The sequence below is a fragment of the Vicia villosa genome, linkage group LG3 (genome assembly GCF_029867415.1).
Source record: "Vicia villosa cultivar HV-30 ecotype Madison, WI linkage group LG3, Vvil1.0, whole genome shotgun sequence".
In the NCBI taxonomy this organism is placed as follows: Eukaryota; Viridiplantae; Streptophyta; class Magnoliopsida; order Fabales; family Fabaceae; genus Vicia; species Vicia villosa.
The window spans coordinates 89,238,918-89,258,617 of NC_081182.1; the positions used below are offsets into that span (position 1 = coordinate 89,238,918).

The 19,700-nt window shown below is 33.2% G+C and overlaps 1 protein-coding gene across 2 annotated transcripts; it reads left to right on the forward strand.

Moving 5' to 3' along the window:
- Positions 1-620: 620 nt before the first annotated feature.
- On the forward strand, positions 621-3,327 carry LOC131656306 (uncharacterized). 2 transcript variants are annotated; one of them, XM_058926049.1, is made up of 3 exons: positions 621-758; positions 848-971; positions 1,676-3,327. In XM_058926049.1, exon 3 carries the CDS (start codon positions 2,304-2,306, stop codon positions 3,105-3,107), a length of 804 nt encoding a protein of 267 aa, XP_058782032.1. In that variant the 5' UTR covers positions 621-758; positions 848-971; positions 1,676-2,303; the 3' UTR covers positions 3,108-3,327. The 2 variants fall into 2 exon arrangements, with proteins under 2 accessions (XP_058782032.1, XP_058782031.1); XM_058926048.1 differs by having other exon boundaries at positions 848-3,327.
- The last annotated feature ends 16,373 nt before the right edge of the window (positions 3,328-19,700 follow it).

Here is a 19,700-nt window from a genome sequence, read left to right on the forward strand (position 1 = left end):
AAAATAAACAATAACAAACCAAGCGTTTGGGGAATATCGAGTTCAATTCCTGGCAGAAACAACAGTAATTATATCCATCCCGTTTGATTCACGGGTTTCATAGTTTCTAAAAATTAAAACCAAAAATCGAAAAACAAGCCACACATCGGTTTGATTCAGTTTTTGAACGGAAAAAGTTGATTTTAATTATCGGTTTAATTGATTTTTTTATCCACTTACAACAACTAATGAATAACATATTATTGTCATATTATTTACTTTCTATTAGGTTAAAATGGTTAAAGAAAAAAGAAGCTAGTATTTGAATCTTCATGTGCCTTGTAGTGATTAACATATGTTCACGAAAAAAGAAAGAATGGATGGAATAAAGTAAAGTAGCAGTACTTGGAATAATATAAAGTAAAGGTTCAATCAGTGAAAAACTTTACAGCTAGCTAAAAAGAAATCCATGATTTAGGGTTTACAAAATTCTAAGTAGCAGTAATCGAATCAAAAATGTAAACAACATGCATTAAGAAAAACCTATCTCAAGTCTTAACACGTCAGTATGAAAGCAATATTCACAACAAGGCACTCATTATATAAACAACAATTTGTTTATAGATTAGAGCAGCAAAGAAACAACAGAAAAAGAATATTGAATAAATGCAATTTAAAAACAATTTGTTTCTTTAAGTTTCCTGGCTTGATCAACTAGTCTTTTAAGCTTGTCAACCAGACTTTCAGCGACAATGCATGCATCTACAGAAATTACAAAGGTACCTCTCTTTCCATATATCATTGTTATTTGCAAAATTAATTAATGATTTCAATCTAACACCCAATCATTTTCACATATCATTGTTAGTCCAAGGCTACGGATCCATCTGCAGAAACTACAAAGGTATCTCCTGCGTTGCATAGGTACCGGTACGTACCCAGTACCCGATACGGGTACTGGTACGGGGTACGACATTTTTTAAAAAACTAAGGTACGGGTACGTTAGTATAATGCTTTAAAAATACAATTATAAAAATAACTAAACAATTATATTATTTAAATAACGATAAAATAATAAAATTAAAAAATAGTTTGCTTAAATAAATCACACTTAAAAATATTAATAAATCATAAAATAATGGTTGAATATCAATATTTTCTTCTCCAATAAATGGAGCTTCTAGTTCACGTTCATCGAGAGAAATCTTGAAAGAAGACGAAGATTTGTATGAACAAAAACTAAATCCTCAGCTCTTTTTGGATTGAGCTTATTCCTTTTCAATGAGTGAATGAATCCATATGTGCTCCCATTTCTTTTTAATGAGCCTATTTCTTAATTTTTCTTCCAATTTTTTATTTATAAATAGAATAAATAAATAACCTAATTTTTACTTAAGTCCAAATTACGTTATCTAAAAAAATTTGAAACCGAAAAAAATAATTTTTTTTGGGTACGTGTACCGGTTGGTGTACCACAGCAAAATAAAATAAAATAAAATTAGTACGGCTTCGGTGCGTACCGTACGTGTACCGTACGCGTACCGGGTACCCGGTACGTACCCGGTACCGGTACTTTACCTAAAACGGAGTACCCGTGCTTCACAGGGTATCTCTCTTTCCATGTATCATTGTTATTTGCAAAGTTAATTAATGATTTAAATCTAACACCCAATCATTTTCACATATCACTGTTAGTCCAAGGCTACGACGGATCCGGAAGAAGATAGTAGCAGGTACATAAGATGGAAGAAAAGTACTAAAGCATTGCTGAGTTCTGTGCGCAAACAAACATGTGAACCGTATAGCATTCCCGTTGTTCCAGACAACCTTCGGCAATCGAATGAGAGTGCCTACATTCCAAAAGTTGTTTCCATTGGCCCCCAATATAAAGAAAGGAGGGAGCTATTACAAGCAGAAGAGATCAAATGGCGCTGCGTCACCACTCTTCTTAGTCGAACATTTGGGCTGGATGCAATAGAAAACTGTATGAAAGCAGTTTTGGATATAGATGAAACTGTTCGTGCAAGCTACGTTGATAAAATCAAACTTGATAGGTACGATCTTGCAACGAATATCGTATTTGACGGGTGTTTTCTGTTAGAACTAATCATTTGTGAATCTAAGTATCGAATTTAATGGCACTAGTCCCGGAATAGAAGTAAAAAAGATGGACTATGTCATGAGCGATCTGATGCTACTGGATAATCAGATACCGATTTATATTCTTGAAATATTGTTCACAAATCTTCTTGGTTCCTCTCCGCAAATGCGAGAGTTCATACAAAATCTGGTTCTTCCTGTCTTAGGCTATTAGGGGAAATTGATGGTTAAATCCACTGTCCACTTCCTTGATATTGCTTACTCCTACCTGGAAATGGAATGGATTGATCAAAAGAAAAAGAAAGAGGAAGAGGAAAATGTTATACCTGATGACAAACTCATTAAGCTATATCAAGATATAGATCAAGATCCAAATCTAAAACTAAATCTAAATCGCTGTGCTACGAGACTCAAAGCTGTCGGTATAACAATCGAATGTCTTGACGTACCCGATAAAAAGAACTTTATAGCTTTCACCGAGTTCAACAGAGAAAAAAGGATACTAAGAATTCCAAAGCTAGTAATCAACAACCAAACAGAAGCAACGTGGCGGAGTTTCATCGCATGGGAGCATCATAAGAAAAAATTGAAGAGTGGTTCTGTATCAGATACTGACAGGCTTAGTGTATGCACTTCGTCTGCCATGCTTTTCAGCGATTTGATATGCTGTACAGGTGATGTTAAACTACTCAAAGACAAGGGAGTCATAGTAGTAGACGACACATTGAAGCTGAGCAATAGAGATCTGGTGGCTTATTTCCATTCAATCGCAAAGGGAGTTGATCGACGCATTATTGACTTAAATCATTTCGCCATGTTTGATGCCATGAACACAATTCCTACGGCAAATTACGTCACTAAAGTGTTCATATTTCTGCTCCATCTCTTCTGCAAATTTTTCGACTGGTGCTACAATGTTCACGAATTTTTCAAGACCGGTTACAACTATGCTTTTTCCATTGTAGGTATTCTCACCGTTGTCCAGACTTGTTACTCAGTTGTTTCCTATCATTTTCCCAAAAAATAGTAACCATGCAGTTTGTTTCCCAGTTGACCTTCCAAAAAAGAAAATGAAATGTGGTTTGTCTCCTTGAAACCGCATTTCACTGTCACTTATTTCTTTATGTCAATTTAACTTCAGTTTCATTTTAATTTCCATGTTTACGACTCATTCAGCTTTAATTTCTGCGCGCTGTGCGCCATTGTGTTTAATTTATTTTTGGTATTTTATGTAATGGAAATATTTAATATGGTGAATTTTTATCTACCCAACTCAAAATGTTGGGTAAAGTTACAAATTTCTTGGAAACAACCAAAAATTATATTATTTTATAATTAATTAAATGTGTTAAAATTAAATGGAACCTTGTGATTGGTTGAAGGTATGTTACCCAACTTTTTGTGATGGATATATGATTATTAAATTTTACATTTTATTATATTAAAATTAAAAAAAATGATATTTCAAATAATATATTTTGTATTTGTTGGGATTTGAACGTGTGACCTCAAATATAAATTTAATACGTGATTTTGTCTTTTGAGAATTGGTGAATTTTAGAAAATATACTCGGTTAACTAAGTATATTTAGTTGGAGTGATTCTTGTGTTGTTAGAATTTTTAGTTCAAAATGAATTTTAAATCCATATCTTTCAAAATACTTCTAATAATAAGAATAAAATATTGTAGTGAGTTGAATTTTGAGTATGTTATTGATATATTAGAAAATGTTAATTAAAATTTTATCAACTTAATTTATTAGGGAGTACTTTCAAAAGAATGTAATAAACACATAATAACACGGATACACGCATTCACTGCATAGTACCAAAACAACCAAGATCTCACATATACAGTAAAATTAAAAGTAAATAAAAAAAACGAATACATGAGAAGATTTAAGGTAAAAATTGTATAAAAAAACTTGCGGATCTTATGTTTGTATTTGAAATTTTGCAAAGTAATTTTAATATCAAATGTTAAAAAATAGTATGATGAAATAGTAGTATAATATTTTTAAATAAATAAAAAGCTAAAATTATTTTAGATATATTATAAGGAAAAAAATGTAAAATTTACTTTATTTTAATTTTATTGATAAAAAAATAATTGATAGAAAAAATAGAAATATAGTTTGTAAGTTTTTATGAAAATATGTAAGTATTTTGAATAAAGATTATATATTGAAAAATGAAAAGATACACAAAAAAGAAGCAGGTGACTAAAAAAACTACTAAAAAAAGACATTCCAATCCTATTTTTCACAAAAAAATCTTATCGAATGCCCATAGGAATCTCGTCAAAGAATGTTAAGGAAATAATTGTAAGGCATATTATTAAAAAATTATTGCAAGAAAAATATAAATATTGATTTATAAGTTTTATTAAAATATGTAAGTAGTTATTAGGTTAATATATTTTTTGCATATTTTAAGATTCGAACTTGTGAACTCAATTAGCAACTCTATGTGATTTTGAATTTTATTAAATGAATATACATTATGGAAGACGCCATATGATAATGAGTGTTGTGGCAAAAATAGTTTGATGTGACAAAAACAAGTTTATGTCAAATTTCTTTTATTTTAATTTTATTAATTAAAAAATAATTGCAACGAAAATAGAAGTATTGTTTTATAATTTTTTTTATGTGAATACGTACGTTTTTTGCATAAAGATGATATATTGACAAAGGAAAATATACACACAAAAAATAGCATAAAACAATGGAAATCAGGTTTATCACAATGGCAATTCAAGGACACCCCCTAGCATTGGGGGGTTTAGCTGCTCATAGTATTCAAAGAAAATACCAAAAGAAGCTTAGACATTACAAAAATAATGGATTATGCTGATCTTCAATCGCAGTTGCTCTTGAAGATCTTCGTTCTCCTAAACCCTTGAGAGCTCTATTCTTTCTTTTGTAATTCTTCAGTATGATCCAAAAGGTCCTCAATACTTTCAAAATGTAGGTCTAAATAGTATCAGGTTATCATCCAACAATGCATAAAGTCTAAATTATCCTTAATGATCCAAGACACTTAAGACTCAAAAATCATACTTTTTGTCGCGCCTGCCAACACAAGTGGTGTGAGGAGACACGAGCACCTGTGTTGGCCCTCTTACTCCTTTAATTGATTTTCCAAGTATTAGACTTGCTGACACGGGCCGTGTAAGGTGACACGGGCCGTGTAAGGTGACACGGGCACCCGTGTTAGGCCTCTGTTCTTGAGCAAAATCACCTTTGAACCGTGCATAATTCCTCTCATCTTTGCACCAGTTCCCCGCTCAGATTATTCAATTGCACCTGAAAATACTAACACTATCAAGCCAAGGCATCAAAAGCATCTTAAATGACATAAAATTCAAACTAATGCAATGGAAGCATACCAAATGTGAAAAATGAAATAACTTAAGAGAAAGAAATAAAAGACAAACCAATGTATTATCGATTTGATGGATTTTTTTCGAATAATTGACGAAAACTAAGTAGAATTGGTGACCGATCAATTTCGATTCTAAAAAATGTAAACAATAATGGTACACGCAACACCAAAATCATATGTAAAATTGCAAACCACATGAATTAAGAAAGCAATATTCACAACAAGACATTCATTATATAAACAAGGTAGTCATTGAGAAAGTAACATTCACAACAAGGCAGTCAATATTCACAATTTGTTATTAGATTGGAGCAGCAAAGAAAAAAAATAAAAAGGAAAATGAATAAATGTAATTTTAAAAGTGATAAATGAGTGATGCTTTAAGTTTCCTGGAATGATCAACTTGTCTTTTAAGCTTGTCAAAAAAAATTTGGGATATTGGTTAATTCGGATATGCTTATCCGAATTAATCAATATCCCAAATTTCTTTTGATTTTATTTCAAAAATATATTTATTTATAATATAGTTATAATATAATTAAAGTGAGTTATTATTAATAAATAATAAATAAAATACAAATTATTATCAATAAAGAATAAAGAGATTAAATAAAATTTTAATTTTGTAATAATTTATTTGTCACAAATTTTTTTAAATTATAAAAGTAATTATTTTTTAAATGACTACAATATTATATATTACAATTAATGAAATTATCATGTTAAAAATATCCTCTTATTAGTATTATAATTTTTAATTTATATTAGCTAGGGATGTCAATGAGGCGGGGCAGGGACTCCACGGGGCGGGGGATATTTACGCCACCCTGTCTCCGAAGTGCCTTCGGGGAGACTTTAATTATATATTTTGATTAATACAATTAATTATATTATTAAATAATTGATTTACCTTGATTTTAACTTTTTTATAAGTTGCGTTATTTCGGAAATGCATCTCTGAAAAATCTCAACATCAAAAATTGGGTTATTTCGGAAATACATCTCCGAAAACATCAAAAAAATTGTGAATTTGGTGGGTTCCGGATGCATCTCTGAATTTAGGGGGAAAAAAAGAAATTTCGCAAGTGGTCCCTAGGAAGGTATATGAATGTATAGAGAAATTCCCTATTTTAAAAGCATTTATAAAGACTTTGAAACATTAAACTCAATAAAGAGGTCAAAGAGGATAAAGTGTCACATAGACAAATGTGACGGTCCAAAGCATTATGCCACTTCTCATCCAAACAACCCCTCGCCGATGTCGTCGCCGGCTCTGAGACCGATGTCGCGGCGAAAAAATTTAGATTAAGCTATTGATTAACTTAACTCAGAAAAAGCAAGCGTCACCACCGAAGTTTATTGTTTCCAAAGAAATGAGAAAAGATCGAATAAAATCCATAAAAATTTTAAAAATAAAACTAATAAAACAAAGAAAGAAAGGTAAGGGAGTTGATTATGCAAGGGAAAGATACATCAGTTCTATGATGCTTAACATGTTGCTTTCTTATTGAAGTGACTTGATCACAAAGAGACAAGTGTCTCACATATTGTCATAAAATCTTGCTTAACATGTTTTTCTCGATAAAAATTTTCCAATCTTATGTAATAACAAAATAGGCTTCCAAATAAAAGAGTCCATCCCTTCAAGGAAGAAATTCATCTTGTCTCTCTATAAACTATACGTTTTTCCATTAAAGGATGGATGTTTTTTTTTTAATATCTTGAAATCATTTCCTACCTTTTAGGATGGTTAGTCTTTTACAAGAGTTGTGGGGTGATAATATGAACTCTAAGATGTCTATATAGGGGGTTGAATAGACCTATCCATAAAAGACAATTTCAAAAACATTTCTTGTCCCATAAAATGAAATCAGAGATTTTAAAATAGGAGGAAGAAAAACTCAACACGAAGAGAACTTCGAAGCTTCTCAACGAATTATTCCAATAAAAATACTACAAGATAACACTAAAGACATAATTCCTTCTAATGCAAATCAATTACAAAATAATCAAAACTGTTTTGAACAAAATGATTTGAAACACTTTACATAGAACGTCATTCAAAACATAATTGAATTTATGAGCATCCTGAACCTACGCTTACACATTAAAACGCTCTAAGCAAGATCTAACCTAAATGACCTACAAACGATGCAATATTGCAATAATGCAATATCTATAGTAATGAACGTAGAAAATTAAAGGATATAAAGGAAGAAAGAAAAGGCACACAAATATATAGAGTGGTTTGGCGTTCGTCATCGCTTTTCCTACCCAACTATTCAATGGAGTTAAAACCATAAGAAAATATTCACGATCTTCCACTATTTCATATGTGTTAGACAATCATTTTGATTGCAAAAAATATCACACAATAATTTCCTCCAATGATGCAGATACTCAAACTACTAACAAGCACAAAATTGTCATTGATCTTGATCTGATTTCCTTGTTATCCGTAGTAACCTGCTCCAAATCTTCGTATATGGCCATTTAACATGACTTCACTGATTTCTTGTCTGAGTGATTGGCATTAGATAAGTGTTCAATTGGAAAACTCCCAACTTTGTTTATAGATAGTCTTTACACGATTTCACCAAAGTTGGACAACTCCTAACACTATCTTATAAATTATATGTACCTGAACTCATCAAAGTCTTCAATACAGTATAGAGAAACTCTTATCTTGATATATAACACAACTTCCAAACCGCATTCAAGAAATGATTCATGTACTTGTTACAAAAAGCAAACTTCACACAAAATATTAAATACCCTAATTATCGTACCCCGATTTTTTCTCCCCCTCTAATCATATCATTAGGTCTAGTGGTTTTAGTTATCCCCTGCTTAATTCATAGCATTCATGTTAATTTGTTAAAATCATTCGGGTCATAGCATTAAGATCATTTCATTAACTTTCATCATGCATATCATACATAGGCTTTGGTTCTCATTCATACACTAAAGTTAAAGGAAAGTCAGCCATGGATTTAATTATTTACATTTAGAGGTATTTTATCAACATAGTTTAGGTTTGAAGGTTTAATTTATCAAAAGGAATTGATTTCTTGCTTTAGAAGTTTTCTTTTAATAAAAATTATATAGTCATCCATTCATGATACATTAGTTTTTTACTCCATTCATGCCACCTATTTCTTAAGATTGTTTGGATTTAATCACACCCTCTGAAGTTTGTTTTATAAAGTTTTAAGGGTATGCTATAAAGGACTAGGGCGAGCATGATACGATGTTCAAATATAAAAATCCTACTGGGCTTTGATAATGATGGTATTCTAAATAGTAACTTATCAATCAAAGAGTTTAAAGCTGGTTTTTTGGCCAAAATATTAGTACAGTTCAATGCAAACAAAATGAAGTCATTGTGGTGTTAGATTGCAATTGCATGTTTATGGTAGCGATACAATTGATGTATGTCTGATGTTCATACATGCGAAGGTATGTAAACTGACCCTTTGAGATTTGTGGTATAAAATATGTGTGGATAAGTTTATTGTACATGATTGACAAATTATTGATTGCTTTTTCTGTAAGAGGTTAAGTGTCGCGTTCTGTAATCCTTATTGCTTTTCGCTATAACTTAAGAATAGGGTAGCATGTGTTGTGACCTGTACTGTCAAGTAGCAGCGGTAAATACACTATAGCATAGATAACGGAACTATAATGTCATACCCCAAATTTTGACCCTAAGATTCCACTTTATTTACATGGGTTTGAAAAGAATTTAATCATGCATTTTTTGTGATTTGGATTTTCCCATTTAAAAAGGAGAGACTTGTCTCTCAAAAGATGAATGTATCATCACCATTATCTCATCCCTCAAAGCATTAAGAGATCCTCATGCATTATTTCATATCACTAACCTCAAAAAATAAAAAAGATATGTGTTGTTTGTTTGGCGCTTTCACAAGGTAGGTGTGTTGGATCAATGAGCTTAAGTGATTGATTTAATCAGGGTGTGGTTTCTTTCAAATTGATTCAAAATTCTAAATATGATCAAGTGGTTTCCCCTCACCAATATTCAAGTTCAAGTGTGCATCAATTCAAGATCATCAACCTCCAATTCGTATGGTGCACAAAATTAGGGTTTTGACAATGATCAGTGGAATGTCGAATTTTTGACCAAGACATGATCTAATGGTTTGACACATGATTCAAAGTTCTTATATGCTTCCTTATGGCCACCTCATATGTCTAAATCGGCTAAAGAAGCTTGATCCATTGGTATTAGAAGGTTTGGAATTCCTATGATGAAAAGTCAACCACTCAAGGTCAAAGTTTGACTTTTGAGATTTTGGTCAACCATGAACTTCTCAAGTCAATAATCATGAAAATATGGTTGGTGGATTCATTTTATCAATTTTAATCATGAAAATCAAGAAAAAGAATCAAAGATGAGAAATTAGGGTTTTGAAAATTTCTTGAAGAACAAAATTTCCATGTTCATCTAGCATACTTTACAAGCTTGTAACACCTTCCTCAAGCAACCATTTTTCATGCCAAAGATGTACTTAAATATGACATTTCATACTTCTATATTGTGGAAAGAATAAATGAAAAAGCTCATAATAATTCGAAGTTATGAAGTGATCAAGTTGGTGTCTCAAATTGTGAAATGTCAAAAACTTAGAAACTTTTCTAAGTGACAAACAACTTATTTCTTCAATTTTGATGGCTAGTTTTCTCTAAGATGCAAGTTGAATCTTTTCAGGTGTTCGACATGAAATTTGTAGAGGATGGTCTCATCTTTCCAAACACCCTAAGAGCATGAATTTGCCTTACTTGAGCACCAAGTTTCAAAGAGATGAAGTAGCCATGATAGAGTGGTTTGAAAGTCCAACTTTATGTTCATGTCCAACGCCTATGCAAACCATGTGATCCTGCTTTGCATCCTACATTGCTTCTAAACCTTACACCCTATAATCAATCCCAAACCAATTTGAAATCATTGTATATATTTCATAGTTTCTAAACCTTACACCCTATAGTCAATCCGAAACCAATTTCTTACCATTACTTTCATTAACTTCAAAAAATTCCAACCTTCACCAAACCTCTTTAAACAAATCTCTATCCTCTAAACAATCATAACAAAACATATACGCACAACACAACATTACTATAATTTGAGTTTTTTTTTGCAGGAAGAGAGAAAAGAAGGAAGAAGCATTGCAGATCCGATGTTGTTGCTCCTCTCTTCCGCGCACTGTCCCCGTGACATCAACCACGGCCGCATCAAACACCAGCCGCCGCGACCAGATCAGCCCACTCCTCCCATCTCCGTGCCCGTTTCCGCAACCACGCTCAAATCCGATCGATTCGCACCATACCGTTCCGACGCGACGAACTTGGTTTCGGTAAGCCTCCACTTCCCATCGTGAAAGAGAAAGAGAGTTTAAGTTGAGGAGAAAGAATGGTCCTTTTGTGTTGTAGTTTTTTAATTTCATATTTTTATAATTTCTTTGTGTACCACTTGTCACTTGATTATGGGATGCTAATAAGGTTTGAAAAGTCAAATAAAATTTATAGGCATGTGATGGGTACTAATGTTATATTGATGTCAAAATTTGGGAAAGAGACCAATGTACTCTACTGGTGCGCATGGAAATCTGGTTCTTTCTAAACTCAATTTTTACGTTTTAGTTCTTACCGTATTGTTTAGTTTTAATGGATTATTATTTAGTTTTATTTGAAAGTTTGCTATTAATTATAGGTAGAGTTTTAGATTTAACTTTAGCTTCATGACTTATTTGCATCCTTTTAGATTCCTTTTTTATTAGTTATTCATTCCATTAAACTAGTTTAGATTTTATTATTTTTACTACTATTAAAAATATACAAAAACATTAGTACTTTCTTAAATAGTATTTTATCACTATATTTTTAACCATTATACTAAAAAACAACAAGAACAATAATAAATTAAAATAAAAAACATTTTATTAGGTTAGTTATTGTTAGATTAATTAAATCCGTTGGTTTGTACATATTTATTCTAATTCACCCCTTTACAAATAAATGATGGGTGTGTCTATTTCATCCCGCCTTCAAATTGGTCAACTCTCTTTGTCGCACCATAAAAAAATCATGTGCAATCAATTAATTCCTTTGAGTGATAATCAAATGTATGTCGCTCAGAATGCGTGAATCAATTTAAAAATTCAATTTATTTAAACATAATTATTCTAATTCAACTAAACCATTAAGGATTGTATGCAAAATACAAATTTATTTTTATAACTGCGATCTACGATAACCACGAACTCTGACTACGTATCTCGCTAAAACACTTCAATAATAAAATTATAATAATTCATATAATCCCATAAAAAAACACCAACAAACACTTCGAACTATCCAAGAGACACTATAAACCTTAAGGAAGGATTAAGGGTGCCTAATACCCTCCATTAGCCCTAATTTCTCGACTTACCTGGAAACATCTCTTAATTAGGTTTTCTCTCATATTTTCCCATATCCTTAGGTATAATAAATATAGTTGCCGACTTTGTAATTTAAGTTAAAAACTTAAAATTTAAAGTCGGTCGTAACAAAGTCCATGATGCATTACCAAGTGTTCCAAGCTTTGTTCGAGTTTCATTCTATTTATGAACTAAATTCATCATTGTCATTTTGAAAAAGAAGCACTTTAAACATAAAGACTACTTGGAGCTTTGTGAAAGGGGTTATGGCCTGCATACCCCCTAATCCCTTTATTGCTCCCTCATCCCTTAAACATAAAGCACTTTAAACTTAACCCTTCTAATCCCTATCTTGCTCCCTCATCCCTTTCAACCACTCTAGAAAGTCATGCTACAACATTGAATCCATAATGCCTTTAACTAAATTTTGAGCCAAGATCAAATCACATCTTTTTCTTTTGATCCCTACTTCATCCATAAGCTTTTAAAAGTTTTCTATAAATAAAAGATCAAGCTTCATCATTCAACACACAAGCATTACACCATAAACAATCCAAAAATCTCTCAAACTTCAGTTTTTACTCTCAAAGTCCAGTTCTTCGAATCTTTCAAAACTTCCAAGCTCTTGAGGTTTTATCCATTCAAAAATCATCACCACACCATAAGGGAACTTCTGTAATCATTAGTTGGTGACTATAACCACTAGATTGATCCACCTAAGTCTCACATTTTTCCATTGCAACTTGACTTGGTTGAGAAGTTAGAGAAGGTTTCAGATTAAAGTATCAGTTGCAATACATTCCTGGAGGTCTAAGGAAGCTAAAGGCATCACTTTCCACCTCTAAATGTAGCTGAATCAAAGTATGCATCTCCATATACAAGGTACAGTTTCTATAACATGGAACTCCATAGTTTGAGCATCATTTGAATCCATTATTGTGCTATTCAAGCTTGTTTAGATGCAAGGAGTAAAAGCCTTAAGGTTTAGGGCATTGATTGTTCATGTTTGAAGTTTAATTTCAAATTGAAAAATTAGGAATTTAATGCCATACATGAAATTTCTTGTTGAATTTTGGTTCAAAAAGTGTATTAACTTGCATATTTGGTTCAAAAATAATGAACCTCCATTGATGAGTTGTTGATGTTCTTCATGATGAAGAAGAACCTGGGTGGCACGGAACTTGAATTCTGAAACATGTTTTAATATTTATTTTATTAGATGTGTTTTATAAATTGGATGTATCTGCCACCCTAGTGGTCATAGCGCTGGTTTTTCTCTTTAATTTTTTTTTGCCTCCCCCATATTTTATTTGTAGCGCATGAGCCCGACGTGCATTGGGGTTGGATCATTTTTTAATCCTACTTATTATCTTTCTCTTATTTTATGGCCCCCGCACCCTCTATTTATTATCTTTCTCTTATTTTATTTTAGTTATGTTTATTATTTTATTTTTCATCCTTAATTTTTATTGGTTGATTTTATTTTCCTCTTAACATAAAATTTATGAAAAATATTTTTATTATATTAGTTAGTATTTATTTATTTTAAATATGTTTCTTTTATTAAAAATAATCATTAAAAAATATATTTCCTTTAACCTAGTTTATTTGGCCTTAATCATTTATTCCTGATGCTATCTTTTAATGATATTTTGACACCAACACCATGATGCCTTGATCCTTTTATTCATACCATGATTTGTTTGAATCTCACTCTCTTGAAGTTGTTAAAAATATGATTAATGTATGTATTTTGTTTTCTTGTCAAAACCCTAATGCCTTATTGATTTGAACTTGATACCTTTGATACCATGAGTGTTATGATGCTTGATACTTATCCATACTTGCTTGCTTGATGTTTATACCTTGTTAAATGATCACATATCCACATGATTGTTTGACTTATATTCTTTCACCATGACATTTGTATACTTTATATGAGTTTACTTGTCTTGATTTGATTGTGATTATCTTGACAAGTTTATATAGTTGATGACTTGTTTATTCTTGAGTTATGTATGCTGATCTTTTTAAGGTTTCCTCTTTGACCTTGCAACATTCAAGTGATTAATTTTCAACTTTATATGATTGAGATGTTGTCTTAACTATGTCACATGATTGATTGATTTTGACTTATGTTTGATATGTTTTGACCATGACATCATATGCCATATCTCTTGTATGATCCTAATGTTTGATGTGATGTTACTTAAGATGCTTTGTCATGATATTGCTTGAGATGTTCACATGCATGCTTGATTCCCCATTGATGTCGCTTGCATTTCCAATCCAAAGAAATGTGATGGTATTGACTAACTTTGTCAAGGTACCCACCCTCTTATGTTTACTCACTATGCCAAATTTGTCTTTTAGCAGCACCCCTACTAAAGCGCTTTTAGGAAAAAGCGCTGGTATAGGTTTCACTAAAAACAAAATAAAAAAACACGCAAAAAAAGCGCTCTTAAAGGGGGGGGGGGGGTACGAAAGCGCTTTCAAAAAGCGCTCTTATAGGGGGGGTACGAAAGCGTTTTCAAAAAGCGCTCTTATAGGGGGGGGGTACGAAAGCACTTTCAAAAAGCACTCTTATAGGGGGCTTATGAAAGCGCTTTCAGAAGCGCTGCTATAGGGGGTGGGTTACAAGAGCGCTTTTACCCTAAAAAGCGCTGGTAAAGGCAGGGCTACCAGAGCGCTTTTTAAAAGCGCTTTCATAGCTGTTTCGTTAATTAAAATTTTTAAAATCAAAATAATTCTGATATGCGTTTCATAATCCCTAAATCTTCTTTCACTGCCATCGCTGCCCAGAACGAAGAACTCCATCGCTGCCCAGAACGAAGAACTCCATAAAAACTCCATAAAAACTCCTCAAAACCGTATCTCATCCTCAAAACCGCAACACTTAACCTCCATAAAAACTCCATTGCTTCCTAGAATACGAAGACGAAGAAGAATCAATGCCCAAAATACGAAGACGAAGAGAAGACGAAGGAGGTACACGATTTATAGTTCTGTTTTTGACATTTGAAAGATTAGTGTTTATAGGTATTTTATTCAAAGGACACGGCCAGAATAAAACCTGAGAGTATAAAACTGAAATTATATTTTTTCATTTCAATTGAATAACAATGTTGTGGTTTGATTCTGGTTTGATGCTGGTTTTATCCATCAGACACTATAATTTGAGAGTATAATATGTTTGATTTCTGGTTTGATGTTGAGAGATTACTATGTCGTTATGCTGCCGAATTGATATGTTGCTGTGAAAATACTTTTACACACCCTACTGCTGCAGAACAAAATTATATATATGAACATGATTTTAGTGTTTATTCATATGTTATTTATAATTGAAATTCTGTTTTTATCTTTGATACATAGCTATAAAAGATTTTTCTTTCCTTAGATTCTTGAGGTGATAAACTATCTATGGAATTTGTTGAATTAGTAATTGCCTGGTATTAGTTTCTTGAGGTGAATCTTGCCTTTGAAAGGTTCCGGTTGTTATAAGTAATCTAGTAATTTTGATAAATGAAATGTTTTGATTAGGAATTGTAAAATTCATACGCGGCAGCAACACTTTTCTAATCTTTGAGAACTTATTAAACTTCTTGACATAGCTTAGTAGTTGTTATAAATTGTTAGAAATTGTGTCTAATATGTGTTAGAACAAGATTTGTTCTGATCAATATTCTTAGTTTTGATGATAACAAGGATATGAATTTTGTGTGAGATAATGTGGTACTCTAATACATTGCAATTTCCATTTCAGGAAATATATAAAGAGTATGCACAAATCAGCGCTCAGAAGCTTTGTCTCAGAAGGTTCAGCATGCAACATCAGAACATGGTATGGCAAGACATCAGAAGATGGTCAAGGCAGAATCAGAACATGGGTCTATGGAAGCATCAGAAGAACTTGAGATCAGAAGTAGAAGCACTGAAGTTCTCATGGTATCACGCTCAGAAGCACTTCAAGGTCAGAAGACAAGAAGATGCTATGCACCAAGCTGTTTGACTCTGATGATATTCAAATTTTTTATTCACAAACATCAGATCAGAAGAAAGTACAAGTGGCAGGCTACGCTGACTGACAAAAGGAACGTTGGAAGCTATTAAAGGCAACGTTAGTAGACACAGCGTGAACAAGGCTCGAGGTAGTTGACAAAAGCGTGAAACATTAAATGCAATGCTGTACGGAATACGCAAAGCATTAAATGCGCCCAACGGTCATCTTCTCAAACGCCTATAAGTATGAAGTTCTGATGAGAAGCAAGGTTAACAACTCTGAACCAAATTCTGTGAATATTAACTTGCTGAAACGCTGTTCAATTCAAAGCTCAGAAACTTCATCTTCATCAAAGCTCACTACATTGCTGTTGTAATATATTAGTGAGATTAAGCTTAAACGTTAAGAGAAATATCACTGTTGTGATTATAGCTTTTCAGAAGCATTTGTAATACTCTTAATTGATTACATTAATTTATAAGGAACTAGAGTGATCGTGTTGATCAGAATACTCTAGGAAGTCTTAGAGGTTATCTAAGCAGTTGTAACTAGAGTGATCGTGTTGATCAGGAAACTCTAGAAAGTCTTAGAGGGTATCTAAGCGGTTGTTCCTGGAGTGATCAAGTTGTGATCAGAATACTCTAGAAGACTTAGTCGTGGGCTAAGTGGAAAACCATTGTAATCTGTGCGATTAGTGGATTAAATCCTCAGGTGAGGTAAATCACTCCGTGGGGGTGGACTGGAGTAGTTTAGTTAACAACGAACCAGGATAAAAATAACTGTGCAATTTATTTTTATCGTTCAAGTTTTTAAGACTACACTTATTCAAACCCCCTTTTCTAAGTGTTTTTCTATCCTTCAATTGGCATCAGAGCGCCGGTTCTAAGGTGCAAGCACTTAACCGTGTTTAGAAAAGATTCAGGAAGAGAAAAACGCTTCAGTAAAAGATGGCTGGTCAAATTCCAACAGATCCACCTGCATCTACATCTGGCTCTGCTGAGCAATACAACGGTAACAATGGTTATAGTAGACCACCAGTATTTGATGGTGAAAACTTTGAATACTGGAAAGATAAACTGGAAAGTTACTTTCTTGGTCTAGATGGTGAACTATGGGATCTTCTGATGGATGGTTACAAACATCCAGTGAAATCTAGTGGCGTAAAGCTTACAAGGCAAGAAATGACTGATGATCAAAAGAAAGATTTCAAAAATCATCACAAATGCAAGACTGTTTTGCTGAATGTTATCTCTCATGCTGAGTATGAGAAGATATCTAACAGGGAAACGGCCTATGACATATATGAGTCCTTGAAAATGACTCATGAAGGAAATGCTCAAGTCAAGGAGACCAAAGCTCTTGCACTAATCCAGAAGTATGAAGCCTTCAAGATGGAGGATGATGAAGACATTGAAAAGATGTTTTCAAGATTTCAAACTCTTACTGCTGGATTGAGAGTTCTGGATAAAGGCTACACCAAGGCTGATCATGTAAAGAAGATTATCAGAAGCTTACCCAGAAGATGGGGTCCAATGGTGACTGCATTCAAGATTGCGAAGAATCTGAATGAAGTTTCCTTGGAAGAGCTTATCAGTGCCTTGAGAAGCCATAAAATTGAGCTGGACGCAAACGAGCCTCAAAAGAAAGGTAAGTCTATTGCATTAAAATCAAATATCAAAAAATGCACTAACGCTTTTCAGGCTAGAGAAGAAGATCCTGAAGAATCAGAATCTGAAGAAGAAGATGAACTGTCCATGATCTCCACAAGGGTAAACCAACTCTGGAAGAGCAAGCAAAGGAAGTTCAGAGGCTTCAGAAGTTCAAAGAGATTTGAACGTGGAGAATCTTCTGGTGACAGAAGATTTGACAAGAAGAAGGTTGTCTGCTATGAGTGCAATGAGCCTGGACATTACAAGAATGAGTGTCCGAAACTTCAGAAGGAGAATCCCAAGAAGAAGTTTCATAAGAAGAAAGGTCTTATGGCAACATGGGATGATTCTGAATCAGAATCAGGATCAGACTCTGAAGGAGAGCAGGCAAACTTTGTGCTGATGGCGACAGAAGATGATGGATCAGAATCTACATCAGAATCAGATTCTGAAGAGGTATTTTCTGAACTATCTAGAGAAGAGTTAGTTTCCAGTATAACAGAGCTTCTTGAATTAAAAGCTCATCTTAGTATCAAATACAAAAAGCTGAAGAAGCAATTTGAATTTGAAACTAAGAAGCTGGAATTGGAAAATTCTGAACTGAAGGAAAAAGTTTTAAATCTATCCAAAAATAGTGGATCTCCTTCTGAAACAGAAAAAGCCATTCCTAGCATGAATCATATTCTGAAAGAATATGACTTGAGCTTCAGAAAATTTCTATCTAGAAGTATTGGCAGAAGTCAGCTAACTTCTATGATATATGCTGTGTCTGGGAACAAGAGAGTTGGCATTGGTTATGAGGGTGAAATCCCATACAAGCTTGAATCTGTGGATGATATGAAAATATCATACAAGCCTTTGTATAACCAATTCAAATTTGGCCACTCTCAAGATATTAGGCTCACTTCACATGCACAGAAGTTTAACACTGTTCACACCAAGAAACCTGTGACACGACCTAAGAAATATCATGAATCTCCTATTAAAGATTATCATGTTGTTCCTCCTATGTCTTATATTGATAAACCCAAGTTCAATCAGAACTTGAGGAGAACTAACAAGAAAGGACCCAAGAAAATGTGGGTACCAAAGGAAAAGACTATTTCTATTGCAGATTCTCTTGGTGACAAAGAAAACAACATTCAACATGTCATGTCACCTGGACTCAAGATGTTCTCAACACTTGAAGGGAAGAAGGACTGTTTTCCAAGTCCTGGTACTTAAATCTGCTGGAGAAGTTAAGTTTGAAGGAGATCAGAAGAGCAAGTTTCTTAGTTCTGGAACCATCTGTTTAGTTTGTTTCTAAAGCAATGGTGTTTCGTTCTTGGTTATTTTGAATGCTCTAAAAGCTACAGAATATACAATATTGAAACATTGATTGTAGAAGAATCAATCAATATCTGGTTTGATGATAAGCTTGGTCTTGAAAAACCAAAGCAGTTTGAGAATTTTGCAGATTTTGATATTGATATATCAGAAGTTGAAGAATCAAGAAGCAAAGCTGCAGAAGCTGGCAGTCTCAGAAGCAATGGATCAGAAGATCAAGTTGCTGCATCTTTAGAGAATCTTAGGATTTCTGAAGAACCAACTATCAGAAGATCACCTAGACTTGCCTCAGCTCATTCAGAAGATGTGATCCTTGGAAAGAAAGATGATCCCATCAGAACAAGGGCATTCCTTAAGAACAATGCATAATGTCAATTAGGTCTTGTTTCTTTGATCGAGCCAACTTCTGTTGATCAAGCTCTAGAAGATCCAGACTGGATAATTGCCATGCAAGAAGAACTAAATCAGTTAACAAGGAATGATGTATGGGACTTGGTTCCTAGACCAAAAGGATTTAACATCATCGGTACTATGTGGGTTTTCAGAAACAAGCTAAGTGAGAAAGGTGAAGTGGTAAGAAACAAAGCCAAACTGGTTGCTCAGGGTTATAGTCAGCAAGAAGGGATTGATTATATAGAAACCTTTGCACCAGTGGCCAGGTTAGAATCTATTCGTCTATTAATTTCTTTTTCCACTCAACACAACATCACTCTTTATCAGATGGATGTCAAGAGTGCCTTCTTAAATGGTTATATAGATGAAGAAGTTTATGTTCACCAACCTCCTGGTTTTGAAGACTCCATGTCTCCAAA